The 12882-nt window shown below is 40.1% G+C and overlaps 1 protein-coding gene across 2 annotated transcripts in view; it reads left to right on the top strand.

Moving 5' to 3' along the window:
- Positions 1-12882, top strand: part of stac (SH3 and cysteine rich domain) — a 32125-nt gene that overhangs the window by 4539 nt on the left and 14704 nt on the right. For both annotated transcript variants that reach the window (XM_014014890.1, XM_014014897.1), the window contains 4 exons: positions 1599-1932; positions 6972-7105; positions 12150-12231; positions 12398-12504. In XM_014014890.1, the coding sequence (XP_013870344.1) occupies positions 1599-1932; positions 6972-7105; positions 12150-12231; positions 12398-12504 (657 nt within the window). The remainder of the gene's footprint in view (positions 1-1598; positions 1933-6971; positions 7106-12149; positions 12232-12397; positions 12505-12882) is intronic.

Genomic DNA, 12882 nt, shown 5'->3' with positions numbered 1-12882 from the left:
CTTTGCCAAGGCCGGCCCTGTCCTTGTGTTTCTTCTTAATCACAAAGCTTTTCAAACTACTTGTAGTTTGACTTTAAATCATTTTCTGAGTAACAGTTTTCTTGATCTGAACCATAATTTTCAGACAAAATGTGGTAGAAAGTTGTGAGCCAGCCCCCAACTTCTCTTAGGACTAAACCAGGTTGCCCAAACTTTTTCCTCAAGAGGGCCAAAATACGATCAAATATGAGTATTTGTGGTCTACATGTCTGCTTAAATCTAATCGAAATGTCTCTTGTAGTTACTTGTATTTCATGTTTAATCTTAATATAATATAATTCAAAGACAAAGTCAGCACCATGAGTGAAAGTGTGGCTGGTCAAATCAAATGGCCTTGTGGGCCAAATTTGGCCCACTGGACTAAACCTTTGGTGAATGCTTGTTTTAGACTCAACTATGAGATCCTTCCTTGTAAACTATTCCTTGATTATTCTATGAATGTTTTTTTTTTTTTTTGCATGTGCTACTGGCATCAAAATCTGGATTTGCTTTAACATTCCAAATACTGTAGAGGTAACCTGTAAGTTGACACAAAAAGTTGTACATTTTGGTGTTTTATTTGAAATAATGAGTCAAACAAATGACAGATTAAAGTTTCGTAGCACTGAAAACATTCCAACTTATCTGGAAACGAGGTTTATATTTAGAATCAAGCTCATTTTTTTTGCCTCAGCGCTGAGTATAAAATCCATGCACCAATCAGTTGCAAGAGGAGGTATTTGTGTTGTGTATTTGTCTGTGTAAGTGTGTGTGTGTGTGTCCTTGTGTGTGGGTGGTAATGGCAGAGAAAGGCTCTAAATTGATTGTTTCCAGAGTGACCTGTAGGATTGATTCACTATGCAACAGCTGCAGTGACTCCAAACAATTTGCTCAGGCATGTTCAGAAAAATGACAAGCAGCAAACAGCATACGAACAAAATGTTTTTCCCTCATCGCAGTGCTGCAGTTTAGGGCTAGGATTTCAGCGTTTTTTTGCAAACGAGGAAAAGTACATCTGCAAGCTGTTAACCTGTGTAGGAATGAGAAGAGAGGCCTGTGTGAAAAGAAGTGAAGGATCATTTAGAGTCTTTTTCTCAACCTGTCAAAACGATGAGACCAGAACTATAAAACCACACGGCTTTTGCCTCGTTTTGATGCATTTCAGCCCGGGATTTTGATGATCACACAGAAATGATGGCACATGCTGAGCGGTGAAATGAGGAGTTTAAAAGGTGGAGCATTATCAGCAGTTTTATTCCAGAGGGACAGCCCAATGTGACTGATTGTAGCTGCGGCCGTGAACGGTTTTATTCTGTGCATGAGATAGTTTAAATAAAATGCACTTGTCCAAGCAGGAAATCTCATTACTTTCCAAGTAGGAAATGCTGAATATTACCTGTGGAGTGGTAAGAAGTTAGTCCCAGGAGCCAACTTTTTTTGGTCCATTTGATTCTGAGACCTTTAATAGAGAAATTATTTGAAAATCATTGAGGTCATTAAAACAAAACTTTGTTGCTCTCCTCCGTTTCCCTCTCCTTCGCTCCCCATTGTACTTCACTTCTTCTTCTCCCATTTTGCAGCTGCAGAGACTCAAGCGCTCCCTGTCCTTCAAGACCAAGAGCATCCGCAGCAAGAGCGCCGACAACTTCTTCCGAAACAGCAGCGAGAACAAGACYGAGCTCCTCTCCGATGTGAGCAGCAGCACGGGCCATCTCTGCAACATCGGGATGGCCCCGCCGCACACCACGGGCCTCCCCATTCCTCCGGTCCCTCCGGCCATTCCCTGCGCTCCCCCTCCCACGTCGCGTGCCCAGCCACGCAACCCCCTGCAGGTAGACTCGGCGGGACACTGCTTCATGGAGCACATCTTCAAGAAGCCCACGTTCTGCGACGTCTGCAACCACATGATTGTAGGTATGGTTTGAGCACTCTGCTATGAATGAATGCCCTCCTGTGCACCTCTTCACTAAACATAAACTGTCAATACATTCATTAGTGCACCCCTGTAAACAACAAGGACTATGTGTGTTCAAAACTCCATGTTGATGCTCTGGTAGAAGAGATTCAAAGCACTGAAATTTACACCGTATCTATCGTAACACAGCTCAGAATGTGACACTGAGCATCCAGGTTGACCCACATGTACGAAAGTATCATTGTCCTTAAACTCACTGAGTCCAGTTTCCCTATCTGTGTTTTGGGTGTCACATAGCCAATGGTACCCATGAACCAGCTCCTCTACCTGTTTTCCCTAACCAGATGGTCCACCTTCTCTGTCTGTAGACCTTCCTACTAAACAGATGTGTAGTCTGTGTCTCAAGACAGGAGCTGCCGTCACACCGAACGCGATTTCATAGTCAGGTTTACATGTAAAGTCTATGGTGGACYTGCCTCAAGCAGCYTCGGGAAGTGCTGCGGCGCGTCTAGTGTGATTAGAGCGATTTGAGAGTTCGACGTATTCGATGTGCGAATCGCAGCGTCGAACGCTGGAGTTGGAAAATCTGAACTTTTGCAGCTCAATGCGGAGCGTCAACCAATCAGAGAGACTCCACTGTGTGACGTAGTAACACATTTTTCTGACAGGACAGTTTCCTGAATGATGTCCACTAACCTGAGACAGGTGGACAGGAGATCTTTAGCTGAAATCGAGTGCCAGGGTGTCTCTGAATTGTGTGGTGAATTAAGTATGAATTAATTTTCTGGTGAGCGCGACGTTCTCTTGCTCTCAGTAAATAAAGCAAAGCCACTTCCTTTATTTCATCCGCCATTAAACAGAGACCGGCAGAGGAGGAGGGAGGCTCTCGTTGTGCTAGATGCACGTCAAGGGCTTCAAGAGCAATTTTGACTCGCATCTGACCTCAAGTGCACAAGCGTCCAACTTGAAGCATTGGACGCAATTTTGATGCTGAATTTGCGTTTGGTGTGAACACAGCATTAGGACTATCTACTCCCAAACCCCTGGTATCACAAAGGTAAAAAGGGGTTATCTATAAATCATAGCTGCACCACTAGCTGCYTTTCCATTGACCATGAAAATGCGCAAATTAGAATTTCAAAAATAGATTTGCTCAATGGAAACAGGTCAATTTAGAAAAAAAAATACGTTTTTTGACAAAATGTTTTTGCTCTAGGATGAGGTGGTATTTCGGCCGTATCGAAATTGGTGTTTTTCGCAAAACTGCAATGGAAACACTTTTTTCGCATCACGGGAGTCACGTGATCAACAACTGGCTGTTTCTACTGGCAAAAAAGACAATGACGAAGAAGATAACAGGAAGTAGAAGTAGTAGTAATATCACAGAAGAGTATAAAATAGTAAACTCACGACGACAATTTCCCAAAAACACTGCATACGTAGCCYCTCCCAAGTAGGGGCTTGTCGTTGGAAAGCCTCGATAAAAGACTCCAATGTCTCCTCTGATGATGAGCGCTAGTGTCACGGTAACAATATGCTATGTGTTTACATCCATGGCCACCATGTTTGTAATGATTTATCGCGAGAACAAACATATTCACGCCTGACTTTAATAGCATTTCTTACTTAATGGAAACACTGCAGTTGCAAAACTGTGTTTTTCGACATTAACAGAATGCCGACAAAGTTTTGCGCACATTTGCAATGGAAACGCAGCTACTGTGAACAGCCTAGCAATGTCTCGATGAAGAAGAAAAAAAATGTGTTCAAGTTATGTTTTAAATTTTAGGTTAGTAGAAAGGTTAAAGTTCCATTTTCAGCCGATCAGTAAGATGCGTTCAGCAGCCTGAGGTGGTTCGTCTCGCCATTTGAGATCAAAGAATCTGCCCATTCTCCAATTGTCCAGGTTTAATAAAGGCACACTGTGTGCAATGGGATGTCAAAATCAGACCAGCATCCCCCACAGTCACACAGGGAGATGGTGGTGGTGGGCTTGAAGTAACCCAATTGAACAAACATGGCGTGATCACGGAGCTCTAATAGTTACAGGTTTATGGAGGTACGTGGGCAAAGAATAGTGGATCATTAACAGGCTTCTGCTGAAATTTGACGGCATTCAGAGAAGCTTTTAAGACCCTTTTAAGCATTTGGATCAGGGAAACATCAGACACTTGCGGAACATTCTGGCCTCAAAGACAAAGAACTAGGAAACACATCTCTTATAACCAGATGGTGCAACATATTTCTAAAAACAGCCACCCCCGGAAACGCAGATAACTAGGCAAGTCTTATTATACAAACACACACAAGTGTGTGGTGCATTTGTCGAATGAGACATTCCTCTTACTCTTTATTTTCTTTGTTTGATACCAATGTCAGTTTTTAACCCCATATCTAGCATGATCCAACAAATGCTTAACATGAACAAAAATCATCAATTTTCAGACATTTAAAACATTACTTTCTTCTTTTTGCCTGTTTAAGTTTGCTCTCTTCTTACTGAGACACTGAGGTGTCAAATGTTTCAGGTAAAACAAGCCAATTAGCAACAATGTGACTGTGACAGCAACTTTTTGCTTCCTGTCTCCTAGTATCCACAGAGACAAATGTAAATCCAAAGTTAAAGGTTTGTCGTGTTAGTAGCGGATCTGGAAGGTATGGAACTCAATGTGCTTGTTAAGGAGTCAAATTGCTCYCTCTAAATTAAAGTGACCCTAAACGTTGATACAGGATCGGTGCGTTGCTTCACTGCCTCCGCAGTTGTTGTGGTGATCTGTAACTCACCAGCGAGGGTTTCAGCTTTCGGGCAGTTTCTGTGTCAGCCAAGTAAGTTTTAKATGAAGATCTGTAGTTTCAAGTTCCTGCAGCCCAATAAATGCTCAGATTGTGTAGAGATTTTCTCTTTTTCACCCTTTTATTAAAGGTAAATCACACATTGTGTCTAGGCCTCACAGTTAAATAACCCAGTTTAGTTTGATTTCCATATTTTCAAGTCAAAATCAACCCTTTTCAGCAAGCTCAATATGCTGTTTGTTCCTAGATAAACTGTAATCCTGTTGTCACAGTTAATGWGCCACAAAAAACTAAAACAAAAGAAAAACCAGCTTCAGATAGACACTGTTTCATTGGACATACAGTATCTTTCCTTGCTGCTTTTTCCCAKATGAAGCAGATCAATAGTCCCCTTGCATCTCTACATTTTCACACATGCATGAAGAGTGTGTGTGTCTGGGCAGGCACACTTATGGATTATTCTGCAAAGAGCCAGAATTACCAGACTATAACTAATAACAGCGCTGGGACTGAGCTGTGTTATCAAGTTTAAATGGTTCTCAAAACACGTCGCTGCTGCTTGAGAAAATGTTGGTTAATGGAAAGGAGATAATTTGTCCTTTTTATGAATTATTTCCTGTGTTTTTTAATTTTTTTACTTTTTGTTTGTTTGCTTGTTTGTTTTTCTGTTCGGGACAAATTGACATAAACCCCAGTAAATGGATACTTCATATTTTGCACAGAAATCTGTTTATTCAAATTTACCTCAAATCTTGAAGCCATTAATATTTCACAACTGTTAGTTTTTAGCTTTTGCTATTTTATTCTACCGATCTTTCACTTTTTGGCTTTTAGCAAAAGCGCTGTGTTTACCTACAAAGTCTGCACATTTTGTAGTGTTTGGGCACTGTTCTGAAAATTTTAGCTTGTATTTATCATTTTGATGCCTTTAGATATGACTTTGCTACTTTTAGCTTTTAGCCACAGTTTTGCAAGTTATACTTTTAGCAACAATTTAGCTGTTTTAGCTTTACATTAATGTTTAGTTAGTCTTTGCTTTTTGCTTGCATTTTGCTGCTTTTAGCTTTATTCTACAGTTTTACAAATTTTAGCTTAGCCTCTTCTAGTTGTTTTAGCTACTATTCTGCTTCTTTTATATTTAATTTACCATTTGGCTAATGTTAGCTACAATTCAGCTTTTATTTACCATTTTGATGCCTTTATGGCTGTACAAATTTTAGCTTTTAACTAGAATTTTGTTGGTTTTAGCTTTTAGCTATCAATCGGCCCCTACTATTTTGTTGATTTTAGTTATAAATTTACAACTTGGATCTTTTAGTAATCAATTAGCTTTTTTTAGATTTAAGCTAAATAGTTGATTTTAGCTTTTTGTCGCTATTTTTCTGCTTTTAGCTTCATTATATAGCTTTGCTAATTTGAGTATTGAGCCCCAGTTAATCAACTTTTTTTTGTTTTTAGCTACCAATATGCTTCTTTGAACTTTTATTTGCCATTCTGCTCTTTTTAGATTTAACRTACAGTTTTGCTAACTTTAGCATTTAGCACCTAATTTACATCTGGGGTCAATAAAGTGTTTTTCAATTTAATTGAATTGAATTTAGATCTTGTTTYGGTTGTTACATCTTTATTCTGCTTGTTTTAGCAGCTCAGTTTCAGCTTCTTTAACAAGTTTCAGTGAAGTCATTCGGCGCTCAGCGTTCACGCTGCATTTTAGCACAAAACGCTAATTCACTAGTCTGTCTCTTCCTCCTCCTCGTGTCTCTGTGCACAAATGCACACAGATACACAGAAAGCTGGTGTTCAATACAACATTGGCTGACAAATTAGTACAATTAATCTTCTTGATTTCTGCTAATGTGAATCATTTATTAATAAGAAAGAATGAGCTTCACTCTGACAGCAGAGAGCTTTCAGTGATGCATCAGCTCAGCCACCATCTATTTAGATAAAATGGATTTATCGAAGTTCACGAGACTTGGAATTGATTAAATACGCTGGCATTAATATGTCCTGCACATCTTTCAGTTTATTTTGTCCAGTGCATCCCAAAGGTTTCGCTAGGGAAGAAGTGTGTGGCGATAATGAATGCGAGAATGACACAGCGCTGGGATAAATGCTTTCCGTTTCCTCTACCCTTTTTGCTTGTGGTTTGCTGATGAGCACCAGCTAGACTGCAACCTCTCACACGAAGAATCTGAACCGCTTTGCCCTCCTCCTTTTTTTTTTTGTTTTTTTTGTTTATCAGGCACAACAGCCAAGCACGTGGTGTTCTTGGCGGGAAACACGGCGAAGCACGGCCTACGCTGCAAAGCCTGCAAGATGAGCCTGCACCACAAGTGTGAGAATGGAGTCGGGCAGCAGCGTTGCATGGGGAAACTGGTGAGACACGCAGGGCACGACACAGACAGCAGACTGTGCACTTTTAGCTGTTCGGGAGACTCCAAGCCATGGGGATATAGTCATCAGCGTAGCTAAGACAACACATTAAACCAACACATGAAAATGTCAAAACTGGCTCTTTGACCGTTTTCCCAACAGAATGTGCTTATTCAGAAATCACACTCGATGTGTCAGCGTGCCAGCGCATCTGTGACCAACAGCCATCCTCGTCATCCTCTTCATCACCGTTATATCATCACCACTTCGGTGTTAGATAATAATTCAGCTCTCTGGTTTCAAAACGCTGAGCTCCTCTCTCTCTCAGCCAGGTTCCACTGGTGCTGGCTTCAGGGTAAACCTTAAAATAAGAACAAGTTGGATCACCCTGAAGTAACTCATGAGAAACTCATGAGAGAGCATTATGTGGTTGTTTTTTGTGCATCTCCACGATGAGATTTTGTATCGCTTGCTGAACAAAAGTGAAGACAGACAAGGATTTTGCACGTCTGTGTTCCAAGTGACACAAAAACGGCTTTAACTCACCTACCGTATTTATTTAAGTATAATACATAAAATTAAATCCATAAAATCATCCATAAAGTTGGGGGGTAGTACTATACTCGGATAAATATTTTTACTTATGTATTTTAACTGAAATATCGGCTTCATTCACAAAATGCCTGAGTCCGGAAATGAGACCGTGTCATAAAAAGCATTTGAAGCGAGCTTACCTCTGACACTCCTCCGTTCTTCAGAGCGAGATAGTAACAGATCCAGGCAGGTGACATGATGTGAAAAAAAGGGAGAAAAAGTATTCCTGCACTTTAGTAATGATAATGAACTAATGGCATTAGCGTGGGACCGGGCCGCTCCTCGAACAACAACAAACACATGTTCGTCTGTAATAGCTGCCGTCTACCAGTGTTCTGAAAAAGTTTGTATCCCTGAAAAAATGTTTCCCCACCAGAGGGGGCGCTCGCGAGTAGGAAGTAATCTGCTTTTCCTCCAGAAGATGGCCCAAATCTCATGTGAAGTCTCTGACTTTTGTGTTGGCGCATCCTGGTGGACTATGTGTAAAATGCCAGAATTCATCTGATGCTGCTACAAAGCTCAAAATCGTAGTTTGCTGATGTATCTTTGTTGTCAAAATACCTTTTAGTAAATATGTTGTTAAAGTAAAATGAACAGTCCAATGATCATTTTACTGATATGTATAAAGACTGCAAAGGCTGAAAAATCTTGGTCTGTATGAAATTGGAGGTAGTTTGAGGATTAAATTTTTTTATGCTTTTTAAGCTCAAAAAAAGTGGGGGGCGGGGTCATATTATACATGAATAAATACAGTAGTTTTACAGATATTGACCTAAAATTTGGCGTGGTAGTAGCCTAGAGTCATCCCGAAAACATATTCTATTCACTGTTCATCTGTTAGCAAAATATCTCATACACCACCAGACAAATTTCATTAAAACTCTCAGAAATTCATCAGTGGATGTACAGCTCTAGCTGATTAGCATTTAGTGTCAACCCAAATCAAGATGGCTGCCACAGCTCATCCACARTAGCAACATAAAAATGCATTCCTTCAGGCCTTTAATTCCTTTTAGGGTTTCAGGATGTGGATCAGATCACAACAATGTGAAAGCTGGCAGCATCTGCAAGTGATTTTTACACCTGATTCTATTTTTTTTGGCCCTGCTGATTAAGATGAGATGTTTTATCTCCGTGTTTTTTTTTTTTTTTTGTAAACAAACTTTAAATGAGACCCTTTGTCTGCGGAGCACTGGGTGGTCCAGGTGTTTTTGTAGAGGAGGATTTTGTCCCACCGGTGCGAGCCAAGAAGCATTTTTCACTGTCGTCGTGGTCCTGCAGACCAGCAGACAAAACTCAACTGGGACACAAGCAGCCGAGGCGCACAAGGCTGAAAGAATGCAGAGCCTCGGATTGATACGATTTATGATTACCTCCTCCTTCTTTATGTGCTTTCCATTGAGGAAATGTAACTGGAGGTAGTAAGAAGTTTGAAACAAAAGTGCTGCTTTCAAGCAGGCAAACAGGGGGAAAACTGCATAAAGGCAACAATACAGTCAGTTCTGCTTGTTTTTTTTTCCTTTCCTATTTTCCATTTTCCATCTTTCCACAAGAAGCCTGTGGGATGAGACTTGAAGATGGGACTGGCTCTCAGGAGTGGAAAAATGAGGTTGAGAGTTCAAGCCAAAATAAAAAAAGGAAGTTTCCCCAGAGGAGTACAGCTCTAAATTCAACAAACTCTAAACTTGGACACTTGTGTTGCCATGCTTGTTTCTCTTGGCTTGAAGCTCTTCAAGTAAAAGAGCCTCATGTTTCAGGAAACTTTACTTGATAGGGTTTAGAATTTTCCTTTTTATTTTTAAGCTACACACGATTTCTTCATTTAGTTAAAAAAAAGGTTATAAACGTGCAATATGATTTTAGTAAGCGAAGAAGGAGCCTTTGCGATGGGCTGACTTCTCATCAGAGAAGCGAAGCCTGCACGTTTTCGTTCAGACTCAGCGAACCGCTACAGCAGCAGCTGACYTTTCTGGGAGGCGTGCCAGTTTGGATCAAACCTAACAGAAGCCAATATGCGACAGTCGATTTGTGAGTCGGCGCTTTAAACTCAGCTCGCACCCTGACAACAAGTTGCCGGACAATATCTGCTACAGTGACTCCGTTCAGAAAGTTGTTTCACTGAGTCAGAAGGCTGGTTGTGACGACGACTCTTCAGTTGATTTATTTTATTACTGGAGCTTTGATAAACCTGAAGCCAAATTGAATTTTTCCTTCTTTTTTTTTTTTTCCAGCTACATGTTTTGTTGCGTAACTTGGCTTCACAGCAGCTAAATTAAACCTGTCGGTCAGAGGAGCACATTCTGATGCTGCAGCAGCTAAAGTCAGACCAAACTTTTCATGACTTGTTTAGCTACTGAATTAGACAAGATCCAGCTACGTTTTCATTTACGTTTGGCTGTCTGTTAGCAAAATTTCTCATGAACAACTGGGTTGATTTTAATAAAATCTCTCAGGAAGTAATTACCGGATGTACGTCTACAACTGGAGTCAACCTGATTCAAGATGGCTGCCACAGCTAATTTACCGATTGCTGTAACACTGTAAATTTTACAAATGTTGAGCTTATATTTGGGGTGTTGGTAGGTGTGAATCATCTCCAACACATACCCTGAGCACTAATAGATTGAGCAAGATCAGCGGTTAAAACTTGGGGATACAAGGCGGCGGGTAACATTCATTCATTCGAAGAATGTTAGGCCTTTAATTATCATTAAATTACTTCATATAATTGTAAAAAAGACAATAAAGCCTCCTAATATTACACTGCACAACAGTAATGTATTCGTGTTACATTTTGAACAGAATCACAGAATATGAACAATAGTTGAACGAATAAGTTAGTCTTTAGTTGAGCTTGTTCTCTGCAGAACTTTACGATCTCTATTTCTCACAATTATAATATTTTTTATCGTGTTCTGGGACACGACTTTCTCATTTTTGTGTAGTTTGTAGAGAAATGCTTACATATATGAACTACTATCTCACCTTTTAAAAAATCTGCAATAGTTTACTYGTTTTCAAAGCTGAGGAAGGCCATAATTAACATTTAGTTAGTTTAATTATTTCAGTTTATTGCATAATCCTAAGGTGTTAATTCTTTTTTATTAGTATTTTAAATTAGTTTAATGTCAACACCTTCCTAAAAATAATGGCCTAAGTCTTTTTTTTTTCAAGAAGAACTTTTGAAAAATGTCATGTGGTACATTTTTGGTTACGTTTTTTTTGTGTTTTCTGAAAAACTTGGAAAAGTTAAAGTGTTCAGGCAATTATTTGAAGAAGACAACAATGTGTCAGTTAACATGTTTAGTCAGTGTCGTATTGAGATTTAGTCTTGGAAAATCATCATCACTTGCAAAGTTTAAACTGCGGTGCAGGGTAGAAAGTCACCATCTGTTTTAAAGTTTGTGTCAGTTTGCACAAAATGTCAGATAATTTAGGAATATTTCAGTGTTGTATTGAGTGTGCATGAGTCAGCAGAAATATGCATAATTACAGGAGGATGACAGGGAAATCAATTAAGCTGCAAGACTTTAAGTTGTTCTCTGGGTTCACAGCCTCTTTAACAATTCATGCATGAAGGAATTCAACTAAAAGTTTGTGATGAATTAGTTGTTTTATTATTAAAGTCGTGCACTTCACGATATTATTAAGGTCAAATTGAGGTAGAAATAGTGGGAACTATGGGTTGGTTTAGACTCGTGGCAGGTTTGTTCCAAATTGGATGTCTGACACTGCACCATCAGCCCCAGCTGTTGCCAGTGGTCCCAAAATGTATTTCCCCCCACAGTTTTCAATCCGATGAAAAAACCCATTTGGAGCTGAATTGGGTCTTTTGTTTTTCTTCCAATTTCACAGTTACTTCTGCTGCACAAACTGGTAGGAAAATGTAGAGCTGAYTGATGAAAAACACATTTAGACTATTTTCGGTGTTATATCGTTCTAATTATTGAAACGATCAAACAACATTGCATAACGTTTTCTTTGAACTTAATTCTTATTTGTTTAATTTGAAAGATACGGATGTGCACCTTTCTGCTTTCTTGTAAAACCTGACAAAATTAACACAATTGATCATCTTTTAAAACTTGAGTTCTAGATTTTCTATCAGAATTGCCATTTATTTAAAAATAAAAATGCCAGGTTAAATGTTTTGTCTGTAATTTTCTATTTTGTAGCTGGTTTTCTTTCCTTTTTCCACCTTTTTTGRGTCATTATGTAAAGCTGAGGAATGTTTTTACAGTTTGATTGTTGTTCTGTGGAGACTTCACATCTTATGCATGGAACAGATTATTTTTAAACTTTGTAAAAGCTTCATTAAAAGTAACAGGGAACGTTCCCTSTTTCTGTGCTGATGAACGTGCGTCAGGGTGCTGTGCTGCCTGCAGCGACACATATTGATTTGTCCCTAATGTCCGTCGCCTCACTCTTATCTGCCCCTTTTTTCCTCTCTCAGCCCAAAGGTTTCCGGCGGTACTACAGCTCTCCATTACTAAACCAGGAGCAGTACGGCTGCATCAAAGAGGTCATGCCCATCGGTGAGTCGCTCGGATGTCTTTCAGTTCTGGAAAAATTAAACCCAACATCTCAGAGCTGTTTTTCTTTTTTTTCGGCTGTTTGTGGTCTCTAAATGGCAGCCTAGTTAGGATGAAAACGTCATGTTCATTGGTAAGCTCTAAAATCCTTTTCCTTTTGTTTTGAAAGCCTGTGGGAACAAGGTGGATCCTGTGTATGAAGCCCTGAGGTTTGGAACATCACTGGCACAAAAGGCCAAGAGGGCCAGTGGCTCGGAGTCTCCACACAGAAACTCGGTAAGAACGGCAGAAACGTGAACACACAGTTTGTTTGGCCAGAAATATTTTTTCACACTCTTTAGCTGATGGTCCAAGGAGATACTGCAGCGGCACAAGCGCTACCAATAAAGGCAGTGTGGTCCAGGCAGACGTGCTGGGTAATGTCCCTGCGAACTCCCATGATGCACCTCTACAGACACAAATTTTAAGCTTCGTGTCAGACAGTTAGCACAGCGTGCTGCGTTGAATGTTAAGGTGAACTGGACCTGGATGTGTGCCACTGAATGATGACGTCTGAAACCTGGGTCATTGCTGTCCTCTGCAGCTGTTGTGTGTGTGTGTGTGTGTGTGTGTGTGTGTGTGTGTGTGTGTGTGTGTGTGTGTGTGTGTGTGTGT

This window comes from Austrofundulus limnaeus, unplaced genomic scaffold (genome assembly GCF_001266775.1).
Source record: "Austrofundulus limnaeus strain Quisiro unplaced genomic scaffold, Austrofundulus_limnaeus-1.0 Scaffold2, whole genome shotgun sequence".
In the NCBI taxonomy this organism is placed as follows: Eukaryota; Metazoa; Chordata; class Actinopteri; order Cyprinodontiformes; family Rivulidae; genus Austrofundulus; species Austrofundulus limnaeus.
Note: the sequence above shows the minus strand (reverse complement) of the source record. Positions and strands in the feature narration are given on the sequence as shown.